Source organism: Haliotis asinina, chromosome 2 (assembly GCF_037392515.1).
Source record: "Haliotis asinina isolate JCU_RB_2024 chromosome 2, JCU_Hal_asi_v2, whole genome shotgun sequence".
Taxonomy (NCBI): Eukaryota; Metazoa; Mollusca; class Gastropoda; order Lepetellida; family Haliotidae; genus Haliotis; species Haliotis asinina.
The window spans coordinates 99,715,173-99,732,670 of NC_090281.1; the positions used below are offsets into that span (position 1 = coordinate 99,715,173).

Consider the following 17,498-nt stretch of genomic DNA (forward strand, 5'->3'; position numbering starts at 1 on the left):
ACAAACAAAACAAAACGAAACAAAATTAAAAACAAAACAAAAAACTAAAAACCCAAAAGAAACAAATTCGAAGCAGAGAGTACGGCATGGCAGGCGTGTTTAGATTATTCACGAATTGAATGTGGCGTTACTCACATAAAAAGTCATACAAAGCAAATGCAACTGAAATCCACTTCGGCTGGAAACAGAATCGGCCATGTCATTGTGTAATTATAAAATATACCTGCTAATGGCAGAGTTCACCATACTGCCCAAGAGCGTCAGTTTTGCGCCCTGGATGGTAGTTCAAAGAGGTGAACGGAAGACAAAAATTGGGGCTGAGGCTTAGGACGGACAGCAGTTTATTTGGTTAAAATACGTCGAAAAGGCACTTTGTGGTAATGACAGAACGCACGCCGGACCGGTGGCCAAGTCGGGCAGCAATTCTTCATCGTTGACTTAGGTACTGGCGACGGGACGACTATGGCCATAACTAGCTGCGCAATGGCTGTCCTCTTTCGGACTGACATGTCACACAGGTTCATAGGTGGAGATATTACGCCATATTGGGTATCGCCACTGGTGCACTCTCGTGTACTTGCATATGATCAGATGACATAAGTAGTGACTGAGTTGTACTTTACGCCGCTGTTAGCAATATTCCAGAAATATCACGAGGGAGACGCCAGAAATGGACCCATGTGGGAAATCGACCCGGGGACCTTAGACGTACTGAGCGACGCTTTAACCACTAGGCTACCCCACCACCGCACTGACATAAACAGAGCTAACTGGCATGTATTGGTTTCAGTTTCAGAGCTACTGTTTTTTTCATCAGTGCAAAGATACCATAATTCCGAAGACAATTAGATTAATATATTAATGCACAAATATGAATGTTTTGTATTGACAAAGCCAAGAGTTGGGGTAAGGTGTGTTAAGGTACAATATAACTATAGAACATGAAGCCAGTCAGATAGGATTAATGTACAAATATAATGTAAGCCATTGAGATTGACACATTTGAACAAAGTCAACAAACATAGATCATAACTGAAATGACTTGCACTATAACAACACAATCCCTGTTTAAAGTACGGGGAGCGTTCAATAAGTTTTGCAAGCTGGGCATTTGTGTTTACATTTACAGTGTCCGCTCTTAGCAGGTGTTACCTTAGTCGAAATATAATGTTGGCACATGTCATAACAACTCCCAGACACAACAATAATTTAGATATAAATGCTCCATTGACCGAGAGGTCTCCATAATCATGGATTCTCTGAAACATGAGCAACGCGTTGTAGTAAAGTACCTTACAAAGGAAGGATGCAAAGTTACAGAAATACATAATCGCATGTGTAACGTGATGGGTGAGGATGCTCCTAGCTTTTCCACAGTTTGTCGCTGGTCTCTTATGTTTAAGCGGACAGGAAGTCCATAGACGATGGACCACGGTCCGGTAGGCCCTCAGAGGTCACCCGACCGATCAGACCTGTGAACGATTAGAACGATTTGTGATGATTAGACCTGGGAACGATAGTGAGATGATCAGATGTGTTAACGATAGTGAGATGATCAGATGTGTTAACGATAGTGAGATGATCAGATGTGTTAACGATAGTGAGATGATCAGATGTGGGAACGACAATGAGATGATAAGACCTGTGAACGATAGTGAGATGATCAGATGTGTTAACGACAGTGAGATGATCAGATGTGTGAACGACAGTGAGATGATCAGATGTGTTAACGACAGTGAGATGATCAGATGTGTTAACGACAGTGAGATGATCAGATGTGTTAACGACAGTGAGATGATCAGATGTGTTAACGACAGTGAGATGATCAGATGTGTTAACGATAGTGAGATGATTAGACCTGTGAACGATAGTGAGATGATCAGATGTGTTAACGACAGTGAGATGATCAGACCTGTGAACGATAGTGAGATGATCAGATGTGTTAACGACAGTGAGATGATCAGATGTGTGAACGACAGTGAGATGATCAGATGTGTTAACGACAGTGAGATGATCAGATGTGTGAACGACAGTGAGATGATCAGATGTGTTAACGACAGTGAGATGATCAGATGTGTTAACGACAGTGAGATGATCAGACCTGTGAACGACAGTGTGATGATTAGACCTGTGAACGATAGTGAGATGATCAGATGTGTTAAGGATAGTGAGATGATCAGATGTGTGAACAAGAGTGAGATGATCAGACCTGTGAACGACAGTGTTGTGAACAGGTGTGGGAACGGCATTGTAATATCAATATGGATGGAAAAGTTACCGCTACCGGAAACAAGGAGGTGATTTGTATGAAGAAACCCTTCTGTTCGTGACTCCTCTGAATCTAGGAGCTGATTGGCTATTGATGAAGAAACATGAAGACTTGACGTAAAAAGTAAGTATCTTCATTACGGCCTGATGCTTCATTGAAAAATGGCACTTCTCCATAGCCATTCCACTTAAAGCAGGCAACAGAAGCCAAAAAACATCAGGCGTAATCAACAAGGACAAAGTGATGTACGAAGATATTTAGGAGGATTGAATAGGATGAAGTGATTAATTGAATAAATGAATTAATTCAGTGACGACAGGACAGTGAGACAGCAGCGGCACATGGACGGACGCTGGCTCTACTCTGTGAGGAAGGCATGATAATGTGCACAAATTGTAATAGAACCAGAGCATGATGTCGTTCGTGAGCGACATCTCCATAAGTGTGTGGCATCCATTTACACTGCAGCACTATGTCGTTTGTGCCAGAGACAGAAATACCAGTGTTGAGACGATATGACATTAACATTCCGATTCGTTAATGTCTGTTAATGCGCTTTTTATTGCGGTAAGTTTAATCATATGATATATATGACTTTGGGCTGGTTTACATACTATTATGCTGGCTGACATTAAAACGTCCACAGGGTGGCGAAACGCAGATCCTTATTACTGGATGACTGGAATCAGCGAAACGCGGGAAACACAGTACTACTAGTGTTGCCTGTTTAGAGTCGGTGAACGTTGCAGCTCCCATTGTGTGTATTGTTGATTGATACGTTGCTGTGTGACAGGTCAACGGTACAGCTCCTATTGTGTGTATTGATGATTGATACGTTGCTGTGTGACAGGTCAACGGTACAGCTCCTATTGTGTGTATTGATGACTGATACGTTGCTGTGTGACAGGTGAACGTTACAGCATGTAGCACATGCTATATTGTGATTAGACCTTTGTGAGTAAGGTTTACTAAGAAAGTGTAATTCCAACTATATAAGCCTAAGTGATATATAGCACATAGTAAGAAATATTTCTCACATATTTTATCGACCTAATGTGCTGACAAACGTGATACATCGTGGCATACAGGCAAAATGTTCAAACATCACTAGCAAACATCAGTTGTATGGACCAACTCCCCCAAATGAAAATGACAAGCATGAAGCAGTCGGTCATTCAATATCTTGTGTATCCTCCTCAGTCAACTGGAGGGTGGCCCATCAGAGCCATGCATAGCTTGAATGAATGGTACCGGAGTCTCGTCCCGATAACGCAGTCGACTGTCGTCATTTTCAACAATGAAGTGTTTGTCTGAAAATCTACTGTTTTAAGTAATCTTTTACGTAACGCAGTGTTAATCATTTGCCTGTCATCTCGGACTGTTGTGACGTATTGGCGACCTGGTTGATGTGCACATTCCGGCGACCCATTGGAGTGAGTGAGTATTGTCCTTCACTTTCCATGGACAAAGTGACTTGCAAGTGCAAATCATTGACATCAAGTAACAAGTGGATATCCATATTGACAGTTTGAATACAAAATGTGCATTTTTAACAGAATGTATCGAAGCGACTAATCCCCTCACCGAAAATGACGATTACAGCCATGAAAATGTTAATTGTCCAGTGTATTTTATTAGAAAACCGTTTATAACCAGATGAGTGCTTAAAACAGTTGAACATGGTGGCATCAAACGGACAGTCAGCAGATCCTGTCACAAAAGGGACACAGTGTTATTTGGTCGAACTATTTATAAAGACAGTTTTCTCGAGAACAATCATAAGTACGGCGAACAGGTGCAAAATGAAATGAAACGAAATTTGGCCGGTGCTTAAGTTTGAACTTGAACTTCAAACCATTAAACACAGCAGACCGACTTCCTATAACTGTTCTCATGAACACGTGGTGTCGGTTGTTTTGCACACGTCTCATGAATGATATATATCTAAGGTATTATATATGTATCAATGTTACGCACTACCAGTAATTCACGTCCATGCCCCCCTCGAGACTATGCCATATCCAGTATTAATCCCTTCTTGTGTTCAGCGAGATATCAGATTATCTCGGAATGGAGACTTTGCGATAACCCCTGACAAAACCGCCATTTATTCAACCGATCCTGTGTCAGAGTTTAAGATAAGAACGCCGTGAAAACATGTAAGACTTTGATGAAATAGTCGTGTATCAAATTGTTGTCCAGAAGTGTTGTTCCTGGCAGAACTTCGTACCTGGTATCATCAATTAAGAAGGAATTCACTGTGACGTGAAAAATGTCGCTTTCTCCGACTACAAGACTATCCTTGAACATGGAAGGCAGTGAAACAAGAACAATAGTCTCTCCGTCTGTATCAACAGCTAACAGTCCGCAGTCGTTCAACAAAGGTCAATTCAAACCGCTTTACTCACACGCGTTCTGCTGCCAGTTTATCCTCACCTACACACTTGCCGTCTTAACAAACCTGAAACATGTGTCGAAATGAATGGCTGCTTCTAGGTCAACACGTACTTTTCAAAACTAATTTTGTTATGTGCTCAGGTCAAATACAAACCTAATCCATTCGTGTAGTTCAAAGATGATTAGATAAAAAAACAAAAACAAAACAAAACGCCGCTGCATACTAATCATAATCATCATGTTTATAATAGTATTAATGATACTATACTATTAATGATTAACGAAAATACGTACGTCAGTGGATCAGAGTGCAAATTGCATCAGCTGAATATCACAACGATTACGTGGCCATCGTATTTCCCAATATCGCGTTTTCATCTTACATTGCCACAGTATTACCTGACACCAAGTCACATCTCAGCGAGAAACTTGCTCTGTGTGTGCGTGCGTGTGTGTGTGAGTGTCGAACGCAGTCTACTTGCAGTAGATCAACAGCGGTTGTAATGACCTTGTTTATATGACAACCCGATCAATATCATTACTGATTGCGACGTAGCTGACTTTATCATATCACGAAGTCGGAGGTCGCGAAGCCACGACGTTTTACGTGAAGAAATGGGTTTAGTTGAGACATCCGCTGTACAACTGGGAACGTGTCTATATGAAAAGCGACGCGGACAGACAGTCTTCAGCTTGGATAAAAACTGACAGACTAGAACTACAGTCACCGCGATATGACCAGAGCTACGTCCATTGAGATACGGCTTGAACTACGTCCTCTGGGTTACAACTTGAACTACGGCCTCTGAAATACTTTCTCTGGGCTAGGACTTGAACTATGGCCTCTGCGTTACGACTTGTACTACAGCCTCTGGGTTACGACTAGTACTAAGGCCTCTGGGTTACGACTTGTACCACGGCCTCTGGGTTACGACTAGTACTAAGGCCTTTGCGTTACGACTAGTACTAAGGCCTCTGGGTTACGACTAGTACTGAGGCCTCTGGGTTACGACTTGTACTAAGGCCTCTGGGTTACGACTTGTACTACGGCCTCTGGGTTACGACTAGCACTAAAGCCTCTGGGTTACGACTAGTACTAAGGCCTCTGGGTTACGACTAGTACTAAGGCCTCTGGGTTACGACTTGTACTAGGGCCTCTGCGTTACGACTTGTACTACAGCCTCTGGGTTACGACTAGTACTAAGGCATCTGGGTTACGACTTGTACTAAGGCCTCTGGGTTACGACTAGTACTAAGGCCTCTAGGCTACGACTAGTACTAAAGCCTCTAGGTTACGACTAGTACTAAAGCCTCTGGGTTACGACTTGTACTAAGGCCTCTGGGTTACGACTTGTACTACAGCCTCTGGGTTACGACTTGTACTACAGCCTCTGGGTTACGACTAGTACTACGGCCTCTGGGTTACGACTTGTACTAAGGCCTCTGCGTTACGACTAGTACTAAGGCCTCTGGGTTACGACTTGTACTAGGGCCTCTGGGTTACGACTTGAAATACGGCCTCTGAAATACCTTCCATGGGTTACGACTTGCACTAAGGCCTCTGCGTTACGACTTGTACTACAGCCTCTGGGTTACGACTAGTACTAAGGCATCTGGGTTACGACTTGTACTAAGGCCTCTGGGTTACGACTAGTACTAAGGCCTCTAGGTTACGACTAGTACTAAAGCCTCTGGGTTACGACTTGTACTATGGCCCCTGCGTTACGACTTGTACTAAGGCCTCTGGGTTACGACTTGTACTACAGCCTCTGGGTTACGACTTGTACTACAGCCTCTGGGTTACGACTAGTACTACGGCCTCTGGGTTACGACTTGTACTAAGGCCTCTGCGTTACGACTAGTACTAAGGCCTCTGGGTTACGACTTGTACTAGGGCCTCTGGGTTACGACTTGAAATACGGCCTCTGAAATACCTTCCATGGGTTACGACTTGCACTAAGGCCTCTGCGTTACGACTTGTACTACGGCCTCTGGGTTACGACTTGTACTAAGGCCTCTGGGTTACGACTAGTACTACGGCCTCTGGGTTACGACTAGTACTACGGCCTCTGGGTTACGACTTGTACTAAGGCCTCTGCGTTACGACTAGTACTAAGGCCTCTGGGTTACGACTTGTACTAGGTGTCAAGATCACAGATGATTTCGTTTATATAATTAGTTTATGGTACTGTAAATAGATGTAGTATGGTATTGTTAGAGTGTGTTATATATTGTTGGGAGTTGTTGTTAGATTATGTTCGGTAATACTATGGGAACAGGGTTATGTTCAGGGAAGCGTGACCAGGTATGGCCAGAGAGCTGGGGTGTTAATTTGTAAACAATAGAGAGGTGTTGAGTAGCTTGGGTATGGGAGGTCAATATAAATAGTGAGGAAGGGTAGTAATCTGCACAGTCAGCCAGAATCACCACTGTGTTCACCTGTATGGGTTCAACTTTTGTATGGGATTGCATCTCACGCTGGCTGGTTTTTATTATCATTATTACTTTTGTATTTATTGATTGAATAGATGTAGCAAGAAATTGTTTTACTGATGTAGTATTTCTAGATATATGTGCATATTGTAACACTATATAGCCACAAAGCCATTCAAAATTTGAATGTTATCGTTCCACAAAAACTGTTCCACTTTCAAATATGTAAATCGGAGTAAAGTACATGCATAAAGTATAAGACTTAGTATAATACTGAGTAACTGTAGTTACTTATATTGTATTGTAGTGTCCCGGAACTGGCCGGTTATCCTTAAAGTAAGGAGAGGGGTATTATCTCCGCCTGTAAGGAGACAGACAAGAGTCTTCCCTGTTGTACAAGGAGCATGTATCTCCTAGTAATGTGAGATGTGGATGGCACAGCCATCAACCATTACACAGGCCCCTTAAACTCCGTGAGGGAAACCATCGCCTGGGTGTGAGGGATACCACACAAATACCATGACGTCACCAAGTGGAACCCAAGTGCACTGACATTCTGATTACATTGTAAAGAGAAAGTGTTCTCTCTGAGTGGCAAATTCCTTTATTGTTATTTAGTTCAATTGTTTAGTTTCTGATTGGGATTATATGTAATCATTATCTATATTAGTGAGGGTATTAGGATTTTAGTGTAGTTAGTAGTAGTAGTAGTGTTATTAGAACTTTAGCAATATAAGTGGTAGACAGAACTGTATATGTAGCTAGGTTAGGTAATTAGATTAGTTAGTTGTATTTGCACCTGTAGAATTAGTTTAGTATAGGTATTGGGGTTACTTATATCTTAAGGGGAGGAATAAAGTTTTGCAAAACAAACTATTCTTCTGTTGTGGTTACTTTGGTATGTGACACTAGGGCCTCTGGGTTACGACTTGAAATACGGCCTCTGAAATACCTTCCATGGGTTACGACTTGTACTAAGGCCTCTGGGTTACGACTTGTACTACGGCCTCTGGGTTACGATTTTTCCAGAAACCGAGAAAACTACTGCTGGTACAGTCATCTTCATCATCCATTCTCAGTATGTTACCATGACTCGTCAACCATTTTACATTGTGGGATGTGCAGCCTTGTGTGACTGACTTCTTGTGGAACTTACCGCGATGATGATTCCAACTTACAGAACTCACAACCTTTCCGACATTTGCACTGTAGGTTGTCAGAAAACACACATTAAAGTTGAGTTGGTGGGTTCCACAACGTCCACACACTTTCACTGCTCGTTTTGGTACGTAATAAATGGCTTAAAGGTCACATGCAACGTAAAACACAACTTTGCAGATTCTGATACCTTTGGGTATGCACTTACAAACAAATAATCAAAATTGCCAATTCACCCTATAAAGTTGAAAAAAAACGCGATGAAAAAAAAGCCCGTGAAATCGCTGGGGGAAAAAGTGATTTCAACAGCTGTGCTGCGCTTGAAACAGCATGCATGCCCGGAGTATGAGGTTGTGAGCAGCAGTCTTATTTTGGTTGTGTACACAAACAAGTAAATAATCTACTCGTTACATGAAAACAAACTTGTTGATTGTGGTAAGCAGTCTCTGTCACAGAGAAAGCTCTCTGGTTTATTGACACCTGTATGTCTGTCTGCCTGTCTGCTAAAGACAATATGCAATATGCAGCTTTACGACTTGTACTACGGCCTTTAATCATTGACGACATGCAATTTGAACTTAACACCAATCAGGCTATACGCTGTAAACAAAATATATTGATTTATGCACTCGTGCACCCGACTCCTGTCTCTGCCACATTATGTAATTAGGCACGTGTGATACTTGTACACATGACATGTATTTATGTCTGTAGGTTGCAAACAATTTTCTCGGATGACTGGATCTGATGGAAACTGGTGCAAACTCTTGTCAGTTTCGTACTTCGTCTGCTGTGCACTTGAATGACAGTTTACAGCCACACAGTAGTTCTCCATCTCTACTGAGATAATATTTCATTCGGCCGAACGCAAATTCAGAGAACATGTATTTAGAAAGTCCAACATATCAAGATACATTCTTTATGGATAACAATTTCGTCTAATGTATATGGTTTCGTTTGACAACCGTATATGAATCCACACTGAAACGACGCATCAAGTACAATAAAAGAAGTTGTTATCCATAAAGAATCTTACTTTCTTGTGACTCGCCATACTTCTATAATACATAATACATCAAACAGATCATCTTTCTGAACACACAATGAGACCTCAGCGTATCAGCAAATGAACCAGCCAATTGGAAGCCGTCGTTACACTTGAGTGCACACCCACTCGCTCTGACTGGTTTCTGTCTCCCGAGGGCTTCGTTTCGAGGAAATTAAGCCCAAGTACAAAATATTGCACTTTTGAATCGCGATTGTACGCTAATAATTTTTGTTGTATTACAAGCAGCAATGTATATTACATGTCATGAACAAGTGATAATTGTGTTTTAATTATGTTTGATCTTTTGGTTGTATGTGACCTTTAACATGTAAAATGAACATCAGATGTATAAATAAGAATAAAACTTATTGGTTTTCAGCGTTGGAAAAATATCTACATTCTCTATTAAAACTATATGCTCACTGTACAAAGCAAACAAGGCTCACCATAAGCAACTCCATGCTAACCAACAAGAATCCAGAAGATTTTCACTTTAGGCTAGTAACCTGTGATGAAACCTGGATCCAACACTATGATCCTGAGAGCAAACAAGAATCCATGGAGTGGAAACATGTCACTTCTCCCAGGACCAAAAAGTTCAAAGCCTCCAGATCAGTGCAGAAGGTAATGGCGAGAGTCTCCTGGGATAGCAAAGGCGTCATCCACATAGATTACTTACCAAAAGGAAGAACAATGAATCGGGAATATTACGCTAACTTGTTGAGGCAAGTGCGACAGTCAGTCAAGGAGAAGCGCAGGGGCAAGATCAGACGTGGTATTCTTCTACATCAAGACAATGCTCCAGTACACACCTCTCGCGTTGCAGCCGCTGCTGTCCAGGAATGCGGGTACGAAATCTTGCCACATCCCACTCTCCAGACCTGGCAACAAGTGATTAACATCTGTTCCCAGATCTGAAGAAACACTTGCGTGGTCGTAGATTTCAGGATGATAATGAGCTTATTGCTGCTACTGAGGCTTGGTTTGAGGACCAAAATGGCGCCTTCTACAGAGATGGCATCAGCGCCTGGCAGAAAAGATGGAACAAGTGTCTTGACTCACAAGGGGACTATGTTGAAAAATAAATGCAGTTCGTACCAATATTTTGTGTCTTTCTATGAAACCCTCAAAACTTATTGACATCCCCTCGTATGTCACTGGAGAGATGGTTCCAAATACCTTTGTATGTGCGTACCTACCTTTAAATGTTTGAGTTTACAAGCGCTGTGGAGATTTGACCTTATTCTAACAGATTAAATTCAATATTTATTTGAACCGCCAGACAGTACAGTAATCATTAGCGATCAAAACGGCAACTTTATCAACAAGCACATCTATGAAAACGTACTTTCTTTAACATCCCCAATATTGGTAAAATATCATAACATATTGTAAACAACCAGCAGAATAGACACGCACTATTACTGTCCAGGAAATTCCTGCCTGAAATGTAGACGCTGGATTTACGTACCCATTCCATAGAATGAGAGAAAATAGAAAAGTATGAAGAAAGTAAGAGGTTCTTGATTTCAGGAAGCATTAAATATTACATTCCTAATCTATTAATACCACATGACGTATGTGTAATGCAGACTGATACCGACGCCCACACAACATGTCATACTCGGTAAGCTCAACCACCTGACCCCCTCGCGGAGACACCCCCAGTGGGCGGAAACTTCACCAAAGTACCCAGTGGAGGACAGAAGTCTCCACTTATTCCAGTTCAACTGCATTGAGAGCATTTAAATGTACTGGGCAGGAAATTGTTAAAATAATTTTTTAGAAGTAGAATGTTTTAATAAAAATGCTTGAAATAAATGTAGATGTCATTGCTAACTGTGAATGCAGCCCGTCCACTTCATTTGGGGAACTGTCGCCAAAATACAGTACGTTGACTTAAAACTTGGAAAAATCGATGGAGAAAAAGCTGTAAGCATGTTGCAAGTGCAAATACGGGTACTAAAGCTTCATACCGATGGGTATAAAAATGTGATAGTCCCGTTGCGAATCAATCTAAGGGCATTTGCGACCCTCAAGATGCCAAGACTGAATGAAGAGTGTAGAAACAGAGTCATTGGCTGTCTGGAAACTCGAGAAAGTCAGTCATCAGTAGCCATGCACTTCAACGTGAGGCAGAGTACTATCTCCAGTCTCGACTCCACAACTCTACAGGAGATCCAACTGGTAGGGCCACGAATGCTGCATCTGAGTGAATGAGTGAGTGAGTGAGTGAGTGAGTTTGGTTTTACACCGCTTTTAGCAATATTCCAGCGATATCACGGCGGGGGACACTAGAAATGGGCCTCACATATTGTAACGATGTGGGGAATCGAACCCGGGTCTTCGGCGTGACGAGCGAACGCTTTAACCACTGGGCTACCCCACCGCCCCAGTGCTACATCTGTGCAACAGGACAATCAGTGCAAGATATATGCAGCCAACAATGTTGCTGGACATCATAGAGTGTCAGCGCAAACCATCACAAACCGGCTACAGCAGCATGGGACACGACAATGCGACCATGTACAGAACTTGCTCTGCGACATCATCATCGTCGTGCACGTCTGCAATGGTGCAGAAACGTTCAACCAGCTACCCTAGTGCACAGGAGGAGGATCTGGTTTAGTAATGAGTCGCGATGCTTGCTGTATCGCCATGATGGCAGAAGTGACCACAGACGGAAAAATGAACGCTACAGTCTATACTGTATTTATGAAGTTGATAGAAACGGCGTGGGAGTGTCATGATGTGGGTAGGAATATCCTTGAATGGTAGAACAGATCTGGTACCCGTACATGGAAATTCCACTGCTGTACGCTACCGTGATGAATCTTCTAACGTCAGAAGAGAGATTTTCCACACGACAACGCTAGAGCGCTCAGTGCATGAGGTATCAGAGACTATCTGCCAACCACTATGTGAATGTGCTGCGGTGGCCATCCAAATAGCCGGATCTCAACCCCATTGAACATTTGTGGGATCTGCTAAACGGACGTGTGCGACGCCGACAGCCACAAGCACAGGCGCTACAACGCCTGAACCATGCATTGCCGGATGAATGGAAAAGGATTCCACCACGCCAGCTTCGACGACTCATTCAGTCCATGCCCAGGCCCCAGGCGGTGCTGAGCAGTGATCGATGCTCGTGGTAGTTACACCAGGTTCTGACTGACCCAAGAGCAGTGAATATGTAGTGGATGAAACATGTGCCTAACCCTGTGTAAAAATATGTTGTTTTACATATTGTGTAATCCGATTATATAAAACAGGTAAAGGTAAACTGGTATATTGATTATGCGTTTCTTTCTTTGGCCAGTGTATGTAGGAACGTGTACGTGGTGACAGGCGTGGTCAAGATCTCACGACTATCAGTGTATTAATAAGACTGGACATGTTCACAAACAAAGTTTTCAATTTTATTGCCTTTCTTTTGCCCTCGACACCAGATGGGTACAGCTCCTGCGTCCAGTGTTACGTTTTGAATCATCATGTTATGCTTATAAACAATATACGCACAGGCTGTCTTGTCTTTGCGACTGTTACAGACTTAAAAATACATATACAGATTTGAAATGACCCTCTACTTGAAATACTTCATGATGTATTGCACTGGGAAGCTGTTTGAGTCGGGTTTTTTTCTAAAAAACAATATCTTTTTAAACAATCTCGCAAAGACACGAGGACCTGTGATTATACGTGGTAATTTCTTTGTGAATTGTTTGGTCATTGTATTCTTCACTATGTCTGGCTGCGTGTGAACAAGTTTAAAGGTCACATGCAACAAAAAAATCAAACACAATTAAAACACATGTATCACTTATTCATGACATATAATATACATTGCTGCTTTTAAAAAAACAAATAAACAAAATTATAAGCGTACAATCGCGATTCAAAAGTGCAATATTTTGTACTTGGGCTTACTTTCCTCGAAACGAAGCCCTCGGGAGAACGAACCCAATCATAGCGGGTGGATGAGTATTCAAGTGTAACGACGGCTTCTGACTGACTGTTTCATTTGCTGATATGCTGAGGGTTCATTGTGAGTACAGAAAGATGATCTGTTTGATGGGCATTTTACAAGTATGGCGAGTCACAAGAAAGTAAGATTCTTTATGGATAACAACTTCTTCTTGTGTACTTGATGCGTCGTTTCAGTGTGGATTCATATACTGTTGTCAAACAAAATCATATACACTAAAAGAAGTCGTTATCCATGAAGAATGTTTAGAGAGATGTTGGGTTTTGAAAATACATGTTCTCTGAATTTGCGCTCGATCCAATCAAAAATCATGTCAGCAGAGACAAACTACTGCGTGGTTGGAATCTGTCATTCGTCCAAGTACAGAGCAGGACTTGAAACTGACAAGAGTTTGCACCAGTTTCCATCAGATCCAGTCATCCGAAAAAAATAAATGTAGTTTGTTTGCAACCCACAGACATAAAAACATGCCATGTGTATCACACGTGCCTAATTACATAATGTGGCAGAGACGGGACTCGGGTGCACGAGTCATAAATCAACTTATTTTCATTATGTCATATAGTCTGATAGGTGTTAAGTTCAAATTGCACGTGGTCAATGATTGAAGCTGTGTACTGCATGTTGTATTTAGCAAACAGGCAGGCAGACATATAGGTGTGAATAAACCAGACACTGAGCTTTCTCTGTGACAGAGACTGCTTACCACAATCAACAAGTTTTTTTTTTACGTAACGAGTTGATTATTTACTTGTTTGCGTACACAACCAAGATTAGACTACTGCTCACGACCTCAGACGCTGAACATGCATACTGTTTCAAGCTCCGCGAACCTATTCACTGCGCATGCGTTATGGACGCAGCGCTGCACAACTGTTGAAACCAGTTTTCCCCCCAGCATTGGGGGGGATTTAGTGAAACGTTTGAACTCCGATTTCGCGGGCTTTTTTTTCATCGCGTTTTTTCAACTTTATAGGTTGAACTGGCATTTTCGATGATTTGTTTCTGTAAGTGAATACCCAAAGGTACCAGAATCTGCAAAGTTGTGTTTTACGTTGCATGTGACCTTTAAGTAGCGCTTGAAATGATCAATGTGAATGTTGATAACGTCGTTGGATCAGACCTCGATCAACGAATGTAATAAACTGATACATAAGTAATATTTGAATTATTGATCGAAACATATGCAAACGCATTTCAGCTCTAGATCATGCCCGTGTTGAAATATACGTCAAGATGGAGTCGGTGTTAATAGGTTCCGTATTGTCCTAATCCAATAACTCGTGTAGACAGATTTAATTTCACAAGTGTCTGTGATTTCCTCTGTCAGGAAGAGCCCAGGAGTGTGAGCATTATATTTGAATTCTCAATGGTTGTGTTTGAAGGGAGATTTAGACACGTCTAGAGGCAGCGGCTAGGAGCCCAGGCCATTTTGTAGAGCGCCTGAGCTAACGGTTAATTGTGCTGGATCGCCACGATAGTCACCTAGCGACTTTTCAAAGATACTCTCTCACAAATCAAAGAGGCACAAACAACGGAAACCCTCCGAATGTATTCAAATACTGATTATTGAGTTAGTACAAGCAGGGAGTTGAGGCAGGATCTGTCTTAGATTTGACTCTCTGCGTGAAATTCGTGCCCTATCCAATCCTCGTGGTTGGAATAAAACGACAAGGATGGAGAAAGACAAATATGAAAACTGAAGACCTAAAACGGTTCTAAACGATCACAACGCACTAGAAACCCCCCAAGGACATCAGGATCCGGAACAGCACTATTTGGTAATGGTACCAGTGCCACAGTGGATCATGATTTGGCTTTTTAAAGAAAGAAAGAAAGAAAGAGGTATCGCCTTCAAACCTCAAGTGAGGATGTTTAACGCTTTTTGACACATCTATGGTATATTTAGTGCACTGACGTATTTCAGTCTTATTGACATTGTAGTTGTAAGGATTATTCTGCCTGGTCTGAGAGGCTATCATGCAGTGGAAGCAGGGATGGACTTCATATGACATTTTAATGCGACCCCAGTAACTTACAAGATACGATAGTGCACCCAATACAGACACTGTAAGACAACCACTTACTCGTTGATTCACAGAGAGATGTTTGGTGGATGTCAGAAGAGTGGAGCGTGCCAGGAATGCCATAAAGTGAAACCTAATAGTGATCAGTTTTTGGCATAAATGGAATTAGAGGAATATTTGTTGGAGATTCGCCACAGAATAGTTTAAATTGCCATGCGTACGGAGGCTTTTAGGGAGAACGGATATTTATTTGATAAGTGATGCTGTTAAAAACTATTTCCATTATGTTCACGCACCGCTCTTTTAACCGCTTTTACACAATATAACCATGACTTCTGATGTAATCGTCCATAGTTGATAAAGCGTTTTGTATGATTTTGGAATTTTGAAAATCCATTACATGTATATGAAAACAACTAACCAAGTGTCATATGTGAGAGTCCGTTACTGCATGTGGTCAGGGTCAGATGATGGTTGGCTACCCGACTGACCAAGGTCTGATGGTGTAAGTAGGTACAGGTTCAGTCCAGTGTTAGTCCGTGATGAACATGGGCATCTACTCCCTAAACGATAAACATCCACCATCACCGTTGTCGGTCTGTAACACAAGCGCCATTCACTATCTTACTAATATGATTACCCTTGATACAGACGTGGATTGCATATAGAGATACACGATATTACACATACCTTGGCAATATATAGAACAGACTAATTGCGTCTAATGACTATAGTGAACGTAGAATTTAACTTTGTTGTCTACATGAAAACAACAAACGACATGTACAATCAATGGCAGAATTCCAGCTATATCTTCAGAATGTGACGTTTATCGCAAACGCATGCAAAGGCAATTCAACTGTTCACCTGCTTTACTGGGACCTGTTTGTAAACCCGATGAAACAACGCTTTAGTAAAAGTCATATAAGGGGACTTAATCGATTAGGTGGTTGCGCAATGTACTTTCCGCCTTCATCATGGAGTGAAAAACATATGCATGGCGTGATATTTTTACTACCTTCAGCGTTTGTCTTTACAGTGGGTATAAATAAGTTTAAGTGAAACGGTAACATATGTAACAACGTTTTGTCATAGACGACGCACTAGTCTCCCAAGTCACTGCAAAGCCTACATGCAATTATCCATGCGTCACTTCCCACCGTATGATGTCATGTACTTGCATGTCATAGAAGAAAAGAACAAAAAAGAAGAGGTAATGCATGTATGATTACTGCCCCTTTATCTGTGTGTTGGTATATGGTGCACTGCAGTGCCACCGTGGAAGAGACCTATATCCCATGCCTGGTGTTATATAAATGCACAATTGATGTAACACCGGTTCTGTCTATAGAGGCGTTTTTTTGCATTTTGAGAAATATGAAAGTCATGTGACATGGGGGTACTTAGTGAAGGAAGTTTCCAACCGACTTCTCACTCCCTCTGCTGTGGTGTAAGTGTTGGTGGTAACTACTACTGATACGCCAAGCCTTTCCTTGGAAGGTGAAGACACAATGAGCGTTCTAGCTTCAAAGACACGTACCGAAGCTGAGCAGGCTCGGAAAAGAAAGATCCATGTAACAGAGATATGTTCTCAACCAAGTCACGGAACCTGACTACTGATCCACCCAGTCACCTCTTGCGACAAGTCTCGATTATTTGCATACTGCTGTTGTATAGTTCTGACATAGTGCTGAGAGTGGCGCTTAACAACAAACAAAATAAACTTTACACTTTGTTACTTTGTAATGTTACTAAATTCACGTGATAAGTTTCCTCTTTATGTTTCAATAGTCAATTATTGGCATGTATTTTTAAGTGACAAAGCTACCTTACATCCTCAGGTTTTACATTCTTCACACAGTATCTTCTCACATACGTATCTCACGGTATGGTAAAAAGTTCCAATCAGTATCTATTTCTGGCAATTTGTGTATGGCTAAGCAGACCGGTTGATATATTTTATGTTGTCATTTTCTTTTCCTTTGACATTAACGTGTGGTCATGATTGCTCAACATGATATAAGGCTGTCTGACGATACATGACCTTGAAAGTTGTGGTGAAATGCCATCGAGACCTTGTCATGAGGCTTAATACTCACAGGTGATTTCCTAGCCACAAAAGGGAAATCAAGGATGTAACGATCTGTTTCATGTTCCAGGATAACCCAAAACAAATGCTGC

General features: G+C 41.7%; 1 protein-coding gene across 1 annotated transcript in view; it reads left to right on the forward strand.

Moving 5' to 3' along the window:
• The first annotated feature begins 11,345 nt into the window (after positions 1-11,345).
• The window catches only part of LOC137272156 (repetin-like), a 42,145-nt gene continuing 35,992 nt past the window's right edge, over positions 11,346-17,498 (forward strand). The window contains exon 1 of the mRNA XM_067804510.1: positions 11,346-11,492. Coding sequence (XP_067660611.1) covers positions 11,346-11,492 — 147 coding nt within the window. The remainder of the gene's footprint in view (positions 11,493-17,498) is intronic.